This window comes from Abramis brama (assembly GCF_963993115.1).
Source record: "Abramis brama genome assembly, chromosome: 11".
Taxonomy (NCBI): Eukaryota; Metazoa; Chordata; class Actinopteri; order Cypriniformes; family Leuciscidae; genus Abramis; species Abramis brama.
In genome coordinates, this window is record NC_139973.1 from 14,847,266 (window position 1) to 14,866,052 (window position 18,787).

Sequence of the window (18,787 nt, forward strand, 5' to 3'; positions counted from 1 at the left end):
CTGATAAAATGCCCAGAAAATGTGGATAGGTGAAACAGTGGTGGTTTTTCTGCCTAAGGGAATTAGATTCACATGATCTAATCTTTCACTCAGTGGTGCCATGCCGGCAACCCAACTCAATCACAATGGTAAAAGCTGTGACTGTGTTGCATAAAAAAAGAACAGTTGTCAAAAAATCATTGGCCTCTAAATCAAAAAGCACCATGGAGAATAGTGATGGAATTAGTATGTGTTTGCTCTTTGGTTCTTTACAATTCCTTCTTGTCAATATTTTTTTGCCTCATATTAGCCTGTTGTTTGGCCTTTTGTAAATAACACCAAGATGTCTGCTGACATCCATTTGAGAGAGTCATACAGAACTGCGAGATGGACTGCATTTTATACATCTGACTGAGTAGCTTTGCAAGGACACATAACTAATTCAAGGTTCTGAAACTATTTACAATATCATATTTTAAAGAGATAGTCCATGTCTCTAAATATACCTAAGGCAATATCAGCTTTATTTCAGAGCACTATTAGATAATTAACACAAAGCTCAAGTAAGTTATAAGTTAAGTTGCTAAGATTTGCTTGGGTTTGGAAAGGAGAAACAATCATCCAACAGTTTTATAATAATGAAAATGGATCATTACAGGTATTTGCATTGGCACACAAATAAATAAGAAAAAACATACATCATTTTAATAACACAGAATGAGTGGCTTCACTGCCTTACAACTAAGGTTTTCAGAGAAAGTAATCAGATTTCTCACAGTGGGAATCACGGTCAGTGTGTGTATGCATACAGAATGTTTGACTCAGTGCCACATTGTGATTTTATGTTTGAAGCTCCCACACCGTGACAGAAATGGATCTGGATTTTTCCATTTTTCCTTTTCTCTCCACTTGACTCACTTGCATTTTCACCCACACATCAAAGTGTTTCCTGCATGGCTTAGACGCCATACTGTGATCTCCTCATATGAACCAACATTTTTAAAACTGCAATCATCAATACCAAAAAGGCAGTTCAATCTGCCCATGCCCACTATCCATGTCCATTTTAGTGATCCAGATATTATCTAGTTCAAAAAACAAACTAATAATTAGTCTCACATGGAATCGGCATGCACAAGAAACTGCAACCAATGAGATTGTAGTACTCCATTTAAAGGGATAGTTCACCCAAAAATGAACATTTTATGATCAGTTACTCACCATCATGTCCTTACAAACCTGGATGCATTTGTTTCTTCTGTAGAACACAAAAGAAGATATTTTGAAATATCTATTTATTGTCCATACATTGAAATGTTGAAAGTCAATAGGGTCCATATTGTTTGGACCCCAACATTCCTCAAAATATATCTGTTCCTTTAACACTTTTTATCACATTTAAATCAAATTCCACAAATTTCAAAATAAGTGCACAAAATCCAAAAATAGTCCACAGATTTCGCCTAAGTCTACTAATAATACACTCCCAGAAGTGGTAACTCCCATTCCCCTATGATATTCATAACCAGAATTACACACGCTTGGTGGCAGTCTGGACTGGAACAGTATAATGGAAGAGAGTACCTGACCCTGTCCAGGACACTTTCTGCCTTTGCATGTGCACATAAAGCCACACAACACTCACACCATGTCAAAGCATTCTGTGGGTCAATCCACAAATGCTCTACTAAGCTTTAACCCTTAGTGTTGCTATCTGGTCTATGATCTGTGTTCACCTGGCACTACCCTTGATCCCTCATTTCAATTTCTCTGTCGCCTCCTCTATCTTCCTGTCACCAGCCACTCTCTGAGCAACACAAGAGTCCCAGAGGCTTTTGTTTATGGTATTTACGGATGCAAACAGAGAAAGGCATTCAGACAACAAGGCTCGCAGAGGACATGCATCGGGGCATTTAATTCCTTTGTGCATGGAGAATAATCAAACCCCAAATGGTCAGTTACTCTCACAGTTTATTTCAGGCGATGGATCAATTTTATATATAGGCTACAACAGGGCTAAAGGCGCACTGGGGTAAAAGGAGCTTTATTCTTTTTTAAACCACTAGATGGCACAAAAATTCAGCTCAGCACTTTTCTTCACATCTGCTTTTGATGATGCAAGTAAAAATTGGACTGATCCTTGACGCGATCGTGGAAAGCAACACAGAGTTTTAAAATGTTGTAACATTTTTGTAGCAAATGAGCAATAGTTTTCAATAACGAAAGAATATGTAAAAGTGTGGTATTTGGGGTAAAAGTATGGTATTTGGGGTAAAAGGCACTTTTTCCAATAAAGGCAAATGAAGGATCTATGTGCAGTCAGTCTTTATTAAAAAAACAAAACAAACTGCTACTGTAGGCACAGAAGAAAACCGCAAGAGAACTAACACAACCCACCGTAAACAATGAAGACACCAGAACAAGAACTGCATAAATAGACCAAACGATGGAGCTAAACAAGACACAGGTAAACACAATGGGTTGTTATGGAAACAAATGAGTACACACAAGGGCAACCAAGGCACACAGGAACTAGCATAAGGAAAACTAGTAAAAGAAACACAGATGACATCTGATGGCTATACAACACTAGAACATTTAGTCATTTAGCAGACGCTTTTGTCCAAAGCGACTTACAAATTAGGACTAAATTAAGCGAGTCAGAACAAATGCCTGACAAAATCTCTTTTGACAAAGCTAGCTCTATGGTTCAGCAATTCAGTGTTTTGTGAACTGCTATATACGTTTTTGTGTGCTGGCTGTTTTTAGCTACGACTATAGCACGCTATGTTATCGTAAGCTTTGATGCTGTGTGTTCGTTGATATGTTGGGGTGATGAAGAGAGCTGTTCCAGTAAGGCGCAACCTTTAGGGACAGGGAGAGTAAAATAGCTTCAGAGATGACAGCCCTCATTCCTGCGTGACCACAAGACCCACTGTGGACCCGGCCATGTTCCTCTTAAAACTGAACTCATTCACCTCCTTCATTGTTCTGTGATCTGACTCACAGACACCAAAACATCTTGCTGTCGTGGGTGTAAAACTGCTGAAATGACAAATACCTTAGGAATTTACATTTCTTCCGCAGAACACAAAAGGAGATCTTTAACAGAATATATATATATATATATATATATATATATATATACAGTGCAATGCATAAGTGAATACACCCATGCTAAAGTTGACTAAAAAGAGGAATAAAAAAATCATATTTTGGAAATTGAACTTAATGCCTTAATTTAAAAAATTAGGAAAAATCCAACCTTTAAGGACACCAATTTTCTTTGTGAATGAATAATGTATCGTAAATAAATAAATGTTCTTCCTTAAAATACATGGTGCATAAGTGAGTACACCCCTATGTTAAATTCCCATAGAGGCAGGCAGATTTTTATTTTTAAGTATTTTTTTAAAAAAAATTTTAGGATACTATGCATCCTGATAAAGTTCCCTTGGCCTTTGGAATTAAAATAGCCCCACATCATCACATAGCCTTCACCATACCTAGAGATTGGCATGATTTTATTTCAGTTAGCCTAAAAGCTAGTTTGATTTGCATTGAGAGATGATCTTATGGAAAGTACCCCATGCCAATCTCTAGGTATGGTGAAGGCTATGTGATGATGTGGGGCTATTTTAATTCCAAAGGCCAAGGGAACTTTATCAGGATGCATAGTATCCTAATTTTTTTTTTTTAAAAATACTTAAAAATAAAAATCTGCCTGCCTCTATGGGAATTTAACATAGGGGTGTACTCACTTATGCACCATGTATTTTAAGGAAGAACATTTATTTATTTACGATACATTATTCATTCACAAAGAAAATTGGTGTCCTTAAAGGTTGGATTTTTCCTAATTTTTTTAATTAAGGCATTAAGTTCAATTTCCAAGAAAAAAAAAAAACCTAAAAGTATTAAAATGTGGTAATTTTCCATTATATTTCAGCCATGCAATAGTTTTTGGTGAAGAACAGAGAAATTTAAGTTGTTATTTATTCAAAATATAGTGATGACATTTTTGCTTAACAGCTGTGGTCAACATTCACTTTCATTGTATGGAAAAGAGCAGCTTGGGCATTCGTCACTAAAAGGGATAGTTCACCCAAAAATGAGGACGAATACTGTAAATGTTGATTGCATTTTCTTGTCATTCCAAACTTGTATGACTATACTTTCTTCTGCTGAACACAAAAGATGATATTTTGAAGAATGTTGGTAACCAAACAGTTTTAGTGATCATTGACTTCCATTGTATGGACAAAAAAACAAAACAACAACACTGAGACATTTCAGAAAGTCATACAGCTTTTAAGGGAAATAAAGTAAATTACAGAATTTTCATTATTGGGTGAACTACCTCTTATTACTACTATTGTGTCCCAACATACTGTCTTACTGTTGCTGGAGGATCTACACTACATTGCCAAAAAGTTTTGGGATGTATGCCTTTACATGCACATGAACTTTAATGACATCCCATTCTTAATCCGTAGGTTTAATATGGAGTTGGCCCACCCTTTGCAGCTATAACAGCTTCAACTCTTCTGAAGGCTTTCCACAAGGTTTAGGAGTGTGTTTATGGAAATTTTTGACCATTCTTCTAGAAGCGCGTTTGTGAGGTCAGGCACTGACGTTGGACGAGTAGGCCTGGCTCGCAGTCTCCGCTCTAATTCATCCCAAAGGTGTTCTATCGGTTTGAGGTCAGGACTTTGAGGCCAGTCAAGTTCCTCCACACCAAACTCACTCATCCATGTCTTTATGGACCTTGCTTGTTGTTGGAACAGGAAGAGGCCATCCCCAAACCTTTCCCCCACAGTTGGGAGCATGAAATTGTCCAAAATGTCTTGGTATGCTGAAACATTAAGAGTTCCTTTCATTGGAACTAAGGGGCCAAGCCCAACCCCTGAAAAACAACCCCACAACAAAAGTACCCTTCTCCTGGCCAAACCCAGACTCGTCCATCGGATTCCCAGACAGAGAAGCGTGATTAGTCACTCCAGAGAACACGTCTCCACTGCTCTGAAGTCCACAAATGTTTGTAGAAGCAGTCTGCATGCCTAGGTGCTTGATTTTATACAACTGTGGCCATGAAAGTGATTGGAACCTTAATTCAGTTATTTTGAGGGGTGTCCCAATACTTTTGGCAAAATAGTGTATATCGTAAAACAGACACCAGATTGAAACTAAACCCTTAGAACTTAGAAGATGTATATTTTGTTAACATTCTTAATATTTTTAGACAGTATAGTCTACATAGTAAATGTTTACCATGGTAAACGAAGTGACGTCAAGCCTGAGGTCAGGTCAGTGCGTCTCAGAGGTTAAGACATGAGGGTACGCATATGACCGTTTTAATTTTTGAGTGAATTTTTTTTTTTTAAGCTAAAACGATGGCATTGTTTATTCTGCTCAGTGCTGCAATTTTTTTGTAGATCAAAAAATACATTTAGACACCACAAAAACAGTCTTGCTCCTTTTGTCAATATATCTGCCATTTTCCTTGTGTATACACTCACAAACACAAATACCAGCAATGTGCAACAGCACAGTTCATGACGCCTGTGGAGCGCCACTGTTTACCCTCTGGGTTGGGACAGGAGTGCGGTGAGCGTGCATTTGTGTATGTGCGAGCATGCATGTGCAAGATTGGAGAGAAGGTGATGAGTGTAAAAAATGAAGGGGAGATTTTCACGTAAACATCTCAGGCGATGAAAGCAAGGACAAGAAAAGCCAGTGCACAGAGAAGAGGGACACGCACAGACTCAAAGCAATCAACAGACAATGAACTACAGAATACTGCACCAAATACAGTAGGCCTCATTATAAAACCCAACAGACTAAACCTCCCACTGATTAAAGCTGCAGGTCATTAAACAACTCTAATCTAATAAAGTGAAAAGATGGCAACTTTGCAAAAAAAAAATCAATCTTAATTATATAAAATTACTCTTCCTGGGCTGCTGATGAGAAAATGTGTTTTGACCACAGCTAATAGATGACAAAAGTCTAAAATGATTAAAATTACCCAAATAAAGAGAGACAAACAAGTAAACAGAGGAAAAAGAAAGCAAACAAGAGCAATAAAAGAAATAAAGCAAGAAAGAAAAACAAGGAATGTGCATAAGAGACGGAGACACTGATATGTTGTTATTCAGTTTAAGCTGCTGTAAACTCAAAATTGAATTTGCTCTGGTTTGGCACTGTGCATTATGTGTCCCCATCCAATCAAGTCTTCGAGGAGGACATGAAAAGGGAGCGGAAATGAGCGAATGAAAAGGAGTAGTTCAGAAGAGGGGAGAAATGAGAGAGAGTGGAAAAATAGAGATGATACAACTGTGGCATTACACTGCAGAATAAATCTTTGCCAGTTATATAACATGTTTGTCACTGAGGACATTTGATTTTAAAAAGGTCATATCATTGATCATTTCCTTGATTTTTCTTTTTTTTTAAATACATCCATTAATCTATTCTTCCATCCATATATCTATCTAACCATCTATCCATCCTTTCATTCATTCATTCATCCATCCATCCAACTATCTATCCACCTATCCAACCATTTATCCATCTATCCATCCAACTATCTATCCATCTATCTACAGTATGCACACAGGACGAGATCAAGCATTTAAAAACAGAATGAAACAGAATGCAGGTGTCCCGATATACTATTTAAAATGTTAACCTCTGTTAACGTGACATGGCATCTTAAAAGTCCAGCACTCATGGGAGGAGAAAAAAAAAAAAAGATACATTACAACGTTCAGTTAACCTCTTTTAACTTGACGTGGCATTTTAAAAGTCAAGCACTCATGGGAGGAGACACACACACACACACATACAAAAGATGCATCACAACGTTCAAAAACACTCACCTAGTGAATGTACGGTATAAAAACTATTTACAAACCGTGCAGATTGATGCAAGCGCGCATCTTTTCTGAACGGGCCCTAACTCAGCGATTTGATCGATCAGAACATCTCTGTCAGGAAACTTTAAGAGCCAAAAAGGCTGAACAAGGGAGGAGTATGGCCACAAGTATATGTGTGTGTGTGTGAGAGAGAGAGAGAGAGAGAGAGAAAGGGAGGAAAAAAGAGCAATTAAGGGATGACATCATTGTTAGTGATCACTTCCAAGGCTGTATCTGCAGAAAAGAAGAGAAAGAGCTGGACAGAACAAATGACATGGATGGATTATGCAGGTAGAGTGAGCGTAAACAAAACTAGAGAGGCAATCTTGCAGAAAGGTGAGGAAATTTCCAATAAGACTGCTGAAATGTCACATCTTAAGTCTTCAAGAGTGAATGATAATGGTTTTGTTAATGGTTAATGTAAAGGTGAATGTGCATGCGATGCATTAAACATGCCAAACATACCATATAAAATTAATATGCACAAATAATTACATATCTGTGGTCTTTAAACGGCATGCATTTACAAACACAGAAAAAAAAACCCACATCATTTACAATGAAAAACTATTATAACACCAAAGCGTTCCCTGGGGGCACTGAACCGTCTCCCCTCAGAAATCTTTACAACTTTAGGACGTATTAATCAAGACAATCGCTAAAAGACTCCAATAAAACAAAGGGTGTGGAAGAGCTCAAGCGGCAGAAGCCCCTTCTGCCCAAGCTGACTATAAAACGCTGGACTCTAATAGGTTATTGACTATTGCATATGAGACAGGATGACATCACTGGCAGCCAATGGGAGAGCAGGAAGTGCGGAAGATGAGAGCAGTGTTTTTAATTTGTGCTTTGCTGAGCGCAGCTTCTCTCACGCAAGAAAAAGACTAGAAATGCGACCATGATGAATGTCGATATTAATAAACGGAAGGGAATATGGGCTTTTGGCATGTTGTCGAGTGGGCACGGGTCAGCCGCCTCTCCGTGTGCCTGTCACTGTATCCAGGGAGACTGGAGCTGGAACCAGTTTTCTTTTCCTGATGGCTGTGTGTGTATGTGTGTGCTTTTGCTGTACTCCAAATGCATATTCACGCACACAGGCAAACGTTCGTCAATCCTCCTTGACCATTAGTTTGAATTTACAGCATATGCACTTGTCTATCTTCGATGCACCTGAATCATGAGTCATTCCTCTCTCTGCTCCTCTCCACTTCCTACATGAAACCTTTACTCTCTCGTTCTTTCTCGTTTCTCTAAAATGTGTATCCTCGTGGCTAAAACGGCTTGCCATCTCCATGACAACACACTGTTGATCCACAAATCACAGGTTGGTTAGCACAAGCTCAAGCTGGGTGACGTAATGTTGTCTCTGGTCTTCTGTGGCCACTGGACTTCACCACTTCTTGGCTGGGCTTTTAAATGGCAACCATGGTGCGTATCTGCCAAAACACTTATAAGAGTGTATGCAATGGTGTGAGTATTTCCACACTGAGTAACTAACCCGTTATATAATGACAGGAAATGGGTGATGGATACATTTTGTAACGTTTCACGGTTGGCTTAATTGTGTTCATTCCAGTGAAAGGTTAAACTTATGGTTAGATGTGAATGGAAATATTTACAAAACAAAGTTAGGTAAAAAAAAGTGCATATAATAAACATATCCCATACACCTCAATCAAATACATGAAACATACAGTATACTGTCAGATCCAAAAGTCTGAGATCCTCAAGTGCAAAAGCTTATATTTTGCATTTTTCATTATAGATTATACCATCAGAGAAAAAAAAATAAAAAATAAAAATTTTTTTTTTAATATATATGAATATATATGAATTTATATTTATGATGTCTTCCTTCTAAGGTAATGGCAGCGGTACTCAAGCTGACATGAACCTTAGATTTTCAATGTGGTCACAGACTTTCAAAGCCCACTGTATAGAACTTAATGGATGAGTGTTTTGAAAAGGTTGAATTAACCAAGGGTTGTAAGTGGGCCATGTAACATGACAATGACCCATACAAATGGAAAAGCTCTCAAGAGGAAATAGAGAGTCGTGTAATGATCAAAACCAATCTAAACCTGTAAGTTGATAAGTGACTGTACTTGAAGTACAAACAAGAACATTCTCAAATATACTGAAGGGGTTTTAAAGGAAAAACTCAAATGCTGAAGTCGATATAAAAAAGGCTAACCTTTCCTACACCACTGTAAACAGCCCTTACCACATTGTCAGAGCACATGTCAAACAGTCACTAACTTACAACATCCACCCTACCCTCCCTTTACATATAGTTCCTCAGTTCATGAAAGTGCTTATGTGTCAGAAGACATATTTTAGAATCTGTGCAGAAACTTGTGAAAGACCCTTTGACCCTTTGTGGAAGTGTGCAGATGTACTCCAAACAAACTGACATGAACATACCCTGGTCATGAATCATGATAGTGCACATGTGACATTGTCAAACTGGAAATTACTTAAAAGGTTGTAATGCTTAAGTTGTGACAACTAAGGCTTTAACAATACCTGTGCACACATGTGCTATGGATGTGGGGTTTTGCTAGACCATGTATATCTGCACTTCAGTGGCATATAACAGATGCTGCAAGCACAATCTCTAACAAAGTCTCTCCTTGAAATGGAATAAAATTCTTAGTCTGAAACAACAATAGTATGTGATAAAAGGAGTTTTCTCCTATGGGAAATCCATGCTCTGCCTAATCATTTTAGTTGAGAGGAAGAGGGGTGTGCGTGTGAATATGCATGAATTTGCTTCATCTAATCCAATAGTAGTGCTGAGGTTTTTTTTGGAAGCAGCATCTCCCAAAAAAGTACGGAGCCAGAGCACTCCCTTGTGGTCCTTAATAAGAACTTCAGCTAAACTTTTCAAACTTTAACAACAGTTGCCTTGATCTACACTGCTGAAGACAGGAAGGCACTCCAGTGCTCAAAAAACAGTTTATATTGCGGTTTTCTTTTCATGTTTTCATGCATCTTACACTTCAGATTGTCTTTCTTTAATTTCCTTTTTCAACACATACACAGAAAATTCATGATTGCAGTATCAATTCATTTTAATTAAGCCTATCAAGATTTGCCAAATAATCAATTCAGGGAAACTGTTCAACTGCAAACTATAATTTTTGATTAATAACTAGATGCTTATTACATCAAATGGGGCTGAACATACTAGTGTAGATATTCTGAAATTAGCATGTACAGAATAAACCACTTATGAACCTGACCTGTTTCCAAAGCCTGAAGTAACTCCGGTGGTCCAATGGAGGTCTGGCCAGAACGGTAAAGTGGCTCATTCTCCCAGTCTTGAGAAAAGGACAGAGGTTAAAGGTCAGTCTTATAATCTGATGTGTTATGTTAACAAAAACGTAAATTGAACAGTAAATTCCCATTTGTATATGCCTAAAACAACATGGTATTATCACAGTACCCTACTACCATAGCATATTTTGTATGTAATGAACTAATTCAAGAAGTGTTATTTTTATGCAAAATAATATTTAATTCATGAAGAAGGAAATATATAATTACTCAATCAAATTACCCATCCCCCCCCCCCCCCCCCATCCCCATCTTTAGGTGCTAGACTAGTGTTTAACTCTATTTGAATAGTTAAATTAGATAGGTGAGGCAGAGGAGCAAACTCACCCAGTCTCTCTAGAGCCTCCGTCAGCCTGAGCACCACAGCTGGGGTCTGGTCAGGCAGAGCGCACTGCTCTACTACATCTCCCTTTCCACAGGGGCCTGTCAGAGGAGGAAGGAGAGGGAGAGAGACCATGATGAGAAATCCCACTGGTGAGACCAAATTCCCTGATTAGGTGGCTGCCTTTAGACCCACATCTCATCTCTCCTTAGGGAACAGTCAGGTTGTCATTCTCACAAGCATAGTAGATATGCAACATAACACTCAAGCCTCAACCTTTTACCATTTAAAGTTTCAGTAAAGTATACATGAACATCAGTTATTACATTATGAGCTCAAATGAACTAAAAATGAACAGTACAATTTTAAAAACACAATGGAAGTCGATGGGAACTGAAACTGAATAGTTTCTTCAAAACATCTTCTGTTGTCTCCAACAAAAGAAAGTCATACAGGTTTGGAATGGTATGAGGGTGAGTAAATGATCATCATTTTCATTTTTGAGTAGACTCTCCCTTTAAATCCAGTAAAATATAAACATTTTGTCCCAAAGGATTTTTAAAATCCAGTATATGACATGTCCTCCAGCTGAATGAAATACAGTGCATAATGTATCATAAGCACTATTGTCTCTTCCTGTCTCCAATGTCCTTCCACTGAGCATTGACCTTCTGCTAAGGTTACAGTTATGGAGAGTGCCCATATATCTCTATATGTGGCCACTTATATGTGTTCAGAATACCACAGATAAAATCCTTGATGGGGTCAGATTTTTAGTTTTGCTGCCCACTTGCAGAGCACAGTGTAAATGACACTTTGCTCATGTGTAAGAAACATGCCAACCTTTACATGACACCCTGTCTATGTTGTCCTGGGACACTAAACCTGCCGCACATCGTCAGAGTACGAGAATGGTGTGGAGTGGAAGCGGAGCATGTTCTTGCTGTTATTGTATTACACTAGACTAGCCTTTAAGACAATTAGCCATTACAATAAATGAAATATGGAATTTGTAAAATATTATTGAAAAAATTATATTCAAATGTAATATTTTAAAATAATTTTCCACAGTAAATGCATTAGGTATAATAAACTAACAACTGACTTTTTTACAGCATAATGTTAATCTAGGTTAATGCCACTTTATTTATATACTGTTGTTCATGATTAATCATGTTGGTTCATAATAAATGAATATTCATTTATGCAACTTAAAATGTATTAGTATATATAGATTTAACCAAGATTAATAAATGCAGTAAAAGTATTGTTCGTTGTTAGACACTGCATATACTTTAACCTTATTTAAAAGTGTTACCTATTCCAAAAGGTTAAGGTCAGGATGACAAAAAAAAAAAAAAAAAAAGAAAAAACAAATGATGCAGCGTTCCATTCACATATGCAAAAAAGTCTAAAGGTCATATTATAGTAATGCATCACCCTTGTAACTATATGGAAATTACATAAACATGACTTTGTCTTGTGCCCAGACATTCATGATTTTAAAAGACGGAAAAAAAAGGAAAAAATAAATAAATTAACTTTATTATTGTCATGTTTTGTTATTGTTTTAGTTTCGTTTACATTACCTTTTAGTTGATAGTATTATTTCCTGTTTCCTTATGTTGTCATAGTTGCTAAGCATGTTTTTATTTGTTGTCATGGGTTTTCATTGTTTTGATTGATTTCTCACACCTGTTCCTTATTTAGTTAATTAGTTCACTCCGTATATATTAACCTTAACCTTACATTTACACTACAACAATGTATTAAAAACAGAGAAGTTTTTCCTTTCCATTTTTCATGTGAAGATGACAACTTTGTCAAAAAGATCGCCGTTAACATGGATCCACAAAAACAACTAAAAACTATGTTTTATGCATGCCACGCCAGTAGTTGGCGATGTAACTTTGTAAAGAAACACTATGTGCCTATAGACTGAACACGTAATACGCATGATGCCACTGTTTTCACAAATTTGTGTTTTTGTAGTTTACACTGTTACAATAACATGATCGTTTTCAAAGACTTGCACTTGAAACCTATTTTCAAAATTTTGCGTTTTCAGACCTCCAAAACTCTACTGTCGTGTAAATGAACAGCCAAAATGCATAAAAGGTTTTCCGTTTTTAGTTGACAATGGCGTCCCTTAGTTTGTTCAGCTAATTTTCTGGTGTTGACTGTGCTCTAGCACACTGCTGAATTGTTTCTTGTGTTGGATTATTTTCCTTTGGTTTTGTAAAATAAAGTTAAGCTGCAAATCAGATCTGTTTCGATTCACCTTGTCTTCTTCCTTATACTGAATGTTACAGCTATATAGAGAACTCAGGGTGGGATTTCTTTCACCTGTGAGCAGGAAACTGAATTGACAAATACCAACATAGTTAAACTCGTTTACATCAGTGTGCGTTTTATAAAGCCATTGTAATCTATCCATTTATACAATTTCCATTTGCGTAATAATGAGCGCTCTGATGAGAAATTCTGACAGAAGATGTTTTTGCTCCATTATGTGAATGATGAGGTCCATGAAACTGTAGTGCTCTTGTAGTGCTGTTTGCAGACTCTTGTGAATTATCGCCAGTGATCTTGTGAATTATCGCCAGTGACAACACTAATTAGCACTGATGTACCACCTGCCAATGTCTACACAGATACCCGTACTATTTTTCGTTTTTTTCTTTCTGTAATTAGGAAATGGCTGTTTATTTAACAGAATCTCACACACAGGCATCTGTTGACAGCAGGAAAAGTTTGTGTTCCCATGCATGGGTGTAATTTGTGCACTAATCTGCACAGCAGTGGCCCCTTGTACCCCGCTGCAATTTTCGCACAGGAGAACCACGCTACGAGGTGGCAATAAGTTTCTGTGCTGTGCTAATTTAAGTTTTGTTTGTTAAAGCACCATGATTAAGGTTTAGTTTAAATGTCAATCAGATCAGACACTTTAAATCTAACCAGAAGTATCAAGCATCTGCAGTAAAGGAACAGATAAGGCTCACCATTATTCTTGACTTACCATATGCAAATGTATGTAAATTGCTGTGATCCAACAGTAATAATAGTTCAGGCTACATGAACAGGAAAGAGGGAGATGATAGTGATTAAAAATAAAAAAAACAGAAAGATTAATGAGAAGTTCCTCTGAGGTTTTGATGCAGGTGGCACAAAGACTTTGGAGGCTTGAGATTGCACATGTTAACGGCGGAGCACATTGGTATTCCAACAACACACGGTGCATTTATTTGCTCCACATCCTGCTGGTTTCTCTATGGACCTCGACAAGTGACGCCTTATGAATGAGCAAACAGGTCACGGCACGATGGGAGGAATCATAATTCTCTCTCTCTCTCTCTCTCTCTCTCTGACTTCCTCTTTCTCTCCCTTGTTCCTTTTGTTTTAGAAGCCTCACATTCCTTAGTGGTTGGTGAGCTAAGATTTATAAGAAAGGAGATTAATGTGGAGCTGTGTGTAAACTATATAGTGCAAAATAGCGTAACTGAAGATGTAGGACTGATATTTTAGGTTAGATGGCTTATAATTGCAGGAAAAAGTATGTGAACCCTTTACCATGGATTTCTGTGGAAATTGGCCATACAATTTAATCTGATTATCAACAGTCTGCTTTAATAAGACACAATGATACATTTTTGTCTCTTTATTGAACACAATGTGTAAACATTCGCAGTGGAGGGTGGAAAACATATGTGTGAATAATGTATTGATATTTGTTTTGATTTAAGGATTTGTCTATTGAAGCAAGTAAGATAACATTGTATGACTAAAGGCCCTTTCACACTGGACGCGATTTTGACGCAGGAATAATTCGCGCGATGGTTTTAGTTTTTGATCAGCTATTTGTGTAATGAGTGCTTCCACACCGAACGCGAATGTGCTGCGGCGAAAAAACGACTTTTATTTTTTTCGCTTCGATGTCGATTTTTTTAAAACTTTTGTGGCAACAGAAAAGGCTTCAGCCAATCACATACTACAAGGACAACGATTTGAAAGACAATGTGTGGCGTAGCATTGCCATCTCGGTTATCAACTCGGTTATCACGACTGTGAGTATGTTGTGTGATAGTTTTAGTCGTTGTATAGTCCTGTGCTGTGTAGGCTAGCAGGCTAAACTACATGTGGGATAGAAAGCTAACACTATTATGTCAAAGATAGAGTCAGAGACCGTGTTTACTTTGAACATGTAACAAAATGTAGTGAGACTAGGGCTGCTTTTAGTATACTATACATTCTTTGTGTGATATCTACAGTTTCTAGTCGAATGATTTTAACTTGTTACACACACACACACACACACATACACTCACTCTCGCTCACTCGCGCACACACACACTCACTCGCTCACTTCGTGTGTTACATGTAATGTGTAGGCTAGTGACATTACAAAACGCACTGTGTTTTGAAGACGCAAAAAAACTGTGCACATAAGCATACTCCCCTTCAGACTCTGTTCTTTAAGATTGGTTGCACCCAAAACCTTCTTTACTGTCTTTTAAAGAAAATGAAAACCTCGTCTTCACTGGATGATGATGATGATGAAGTGTCCATGTTTTCTCAGCTGTCGGCGCGAAAGTTTTGGAATGTTGAAGCTCTCTGAACGTCACAGACGTCGCAAATTCGCGTCGCGGCTGATGTGAATGGTTTTGATGCAAACTATTTGCTTTTTCGTTTCGTTTGGGGGCAGTCATGGCCTAGTGGTTAGGGAGTTGGACTGGTAACCCAAAGGTTGCTGGTTCGATTCCAGAACCGGTGGGAAATGACTGAGGTGCCTTTGAGCAAGGCACCTAACCCCTAATCGCTCCCCGGGCGCCACACAAAGGCTGCCCGCTGCTCTGGGTGTGTGTTTCCACGTTTGCAGTGTGTGTGTGTTAACTACTCACTACTCTGCTCCTAATGTGTGTGCATTAACTTGGATGGGTTAAATGCAGAGGTCAAATTCCAAGTATGGGTTACCATACTTGGCCGTCACGTGTCACTTTCACTTTTTCACTTTCACTTTCACTTTTTCGTTACGCATCCGGTGTGAAAGGGCCTTAAATCATGCAGAAAGGCATGTAACTGTATTTATGTATATGATTTCCACAGCACACTCTAAATCACTATGAAAACACGTATGGTAGTGTACTGTACCGTATCATTTGTTTTAAATCTGTATCTGAAGTGTCCCGCTCTGTGCAGCATGCAGTCTTACGTATCAAAACAAACTCCACGAAGCATCAGTGATAGTTTTTATTTCGCCTCTAGAGGTCGCTCTCATACTGTATAATGACAGCAGACCCTTCAGCAATGGACACAACGCGGAAAAAACCAATGGAATGGATTTTTGCCGTTTTGTTCCAACAATCGGTTATCAGTGCCGATTAATCGGCAAAACCGATCAATCGGTTGACCTCTAATGTGAAAAGAATACAATACAAAATAATGTATTCATATTTGTTTTGATTTTAACATTTGTCTATTGATGCAAGTAAGGTCAAATCTTATGACCAAATCATGCAGAAATGCATGTAATGGCGCTTTTCCACTGCATGGTACGACCCGGCTCGGCTCGCTTTTCCACTGCAGTTTAGTACCGCTTCAAAGTGGGTGGGATTATAGACTGATCATTGCTGCGCCACCTCTACTGCCGCGACATCATCGTAAACACGACAAATGCACAACACAGGAGCAATGGAGCATATCGATGGAATGGTGCTCTTGATTCTCGGAATGTGAATGTTTTTCACTGCAAGATGGAAAAGTTTGTTTGTTCGGGTTTGGCGTCTCGTGTCGCAAATCCAAAGACGCAGTTAGTAACGATTCTCTCTGACCAATCAGTGATCTGCAGTGTTTACACGTCACATTTTAGTATCGGTACGGCTCGCTTGGAACCTCAACCGAGGTGGTACTATTTAAGTGAGCCGTACCGAGCCATACCATGCAGTGGAAAAGCACCAAAAAGTGAGCCATACCGAGCCGTACCATGCAGTGGAAAAGCGCCATAACTGTATTATATCCAAATAATGTTTGCCGCAGCACACTCTAAATCACTGTGGAAAACAACTGTAGGCACCGGGAAATCATTTAAGACATCTGACTTGGTGTTTTCCTATAGTTTTTTCCCATGCATTTCAAATATCAAAACTTTGCCCTTTGATCTGTACATTTATGGCACTGCACGTGTGCGCAAAGACCTTCACGTTTATATTTGTGTGTTCGTGAAAGCATCACAGGTTGTTTGGCTTTGTGTAGAAAGTGGTGGGCAAATTTCCTTTCAATTGGAAGGCTACTATGAGTTTGGTGCTTCAATTAACGTCACTGTCAGAAAACATCACTGAGGCAATTTCTCAAAACGTGAGGCACAAGCTGATTGGTGAGGGACAGCAAAGAACAGAGGAACAAGAGGGAAAGGACAGAACATGGGCAAAGCAATCTAATAAAATGATGCTGTTGTTTCAATACAAATGCTACATTCGAGAAATTGTTATTATATATGCAGTCCATGTACAGCGATGACAAAGTATACGTTCAGCTACAAAAACATAAAAATGAAACCGTGTCTTAACCAGGCAACACAATAAAGCAACAAGTGCTTTATGCTGAGTAGCCCCTCCTACAGTTAAATCCCATTGGCCACATAGCTAGAATGCACAATATATCACATCGGTTATTGGCTAATTTTTTTAAAATATTTTTCAATTTGATTACATTTGCTGTAATCTAATACTCATACTTAAATCTCATTTAAAATAAATAAATCATAATTTTATAATAAAAGTTTCATTTTTTAATACTTTTATTTATCAAGGACACATAAAAAGCAACAGTAAAGACATTTATAATGTTATAAAATATTTGTATTTCAAATAAATGCTGTTCTTTTGAATTTTCTTTTAATCAGAAAATATATCAAGGTTTGAGCAAATATTATATTATATTATATTATATTATATTATATATATTGAGCTATATTAAGCTATATTAAGCAGCGCAACTTTTTTCAACATTGATAATAATAACAAATATTTCTTGAGCACCAAATCAGCATATTAAAATGATTTCTGAAGGATCATGTGACTGAAGACTGGAGTAATGAAATATAGCTTTGCCATCACAGGGATAAATTACATTTTAAAATATATTAAAATAGAAAAGTTATTTTAACTTAATATTAATAAATACATTTCACAATATTATTGTTTAGATTAAAAGTGATAGGGATAGTTTTTCATATTAAAACACTTTTTTGCTTATTTTAAAGGTTTATTTTTCAATTACTTCGACAAACAAACATTTTCAATATCTGTTACTTATCAGTTATTAGCCATAAAATTTAAATATTTATCAGCTGGGATGCGTCGATATACACACACAGTAAATTAAACTTCCAATATCTTCTGATTGACTGTGTTTGTGTCAAGTCATGCAGCAGATTCGCATTCAAAGCAGAACGCCAAACTGCTCGTCACTGAAGGCCTGTCACATAGCGCCTGCTGTTACACATTTGCAAGCATTTTTCCAAGTGCTTTGCAGTTCAAACACATGCTAATTAGCTTGCAGGTAACTTTAGACAATCTAAAGATCTGCAAAAACGAAGGTCAAAGCAAACAAAACATGTAAAGGACCTCTAGGGGAAATACATCACCACTTAATATCTATTGTTGATCCCATTAGAGGCGTTTATGAGTGTAAAGTACGAGACTATGTTAAACTGTGAGGGTGTTGCTGTCACCGTACAAAACTTGTGTGTCCCCATCCCAGCTGCTCCTTGAGAACACATGAGCCTATCAGATCTTATCCGTTTTCTATTAAGAGGACAGAAAGCAATTTCTCGGGTTTTCATTGCCCTGTGAGTGTGTGCGTGTGTGTGTTTTAACAAGCTGTGGTCAGGATGACAGGGAATTACTGAATGGATCAGCACTTCTGCACAAAGCCATTAAGTGTCTAAAGTCAGGGGTCAGCTAGCTGAAAATGTGGGAAACACAACATGTAAGTCCCCACAAACACGAGAACAAAAATATCCTTTCACGCCCAGTTTTCCATAAATTAAAATAAGTCTACCCATTAATTTTCTGACTTACCAAAGCATATTCAGGACCTTATCAGCACTATTTACTCATATTCTGCACGCATTACAACAATTGCCCTTTATTAGCACATTCCCTTTGAATGTGCGATACAGCGACCTGCTCTTTCGTTTTATCATCCGCACGCCCTGACTTCACCAAGTTAG

At 37.8% G+C, this 18,787-nt stretch overlaps 1 protein-coding gene across 2 annotated transcripts in view; it reads right to left on the reverse strand.

Moving 5' to 3' along the window:
* The window catches only part of pik3r3b (phosphoinositide-3-kinase, regulatory subunit 3b (gamma)), a 170,750-nt gene that overhangs the window by 88,967 nt on the left and 62,996 nt on the right, over positions 1-18,787 (reverse strand). For both annotated transcript variants that reach the window (XM_084128423.1, XM_084128424.1), the window contains 2 exons: positions 10,563-10,658; positions 10,142-10,219 (listed from right to left, as the gene is read on the reverse strand). In XM_084128423.1, the coding sequence (XP_083984549.1) occupies positions 10,142-10,219; positions 10,563-10,658 (174 nt within the window). The remainder of the gene's footprint in view (positions 1-10,141; positions 10,220-10,562; positions 10,659-18,787) is intronic.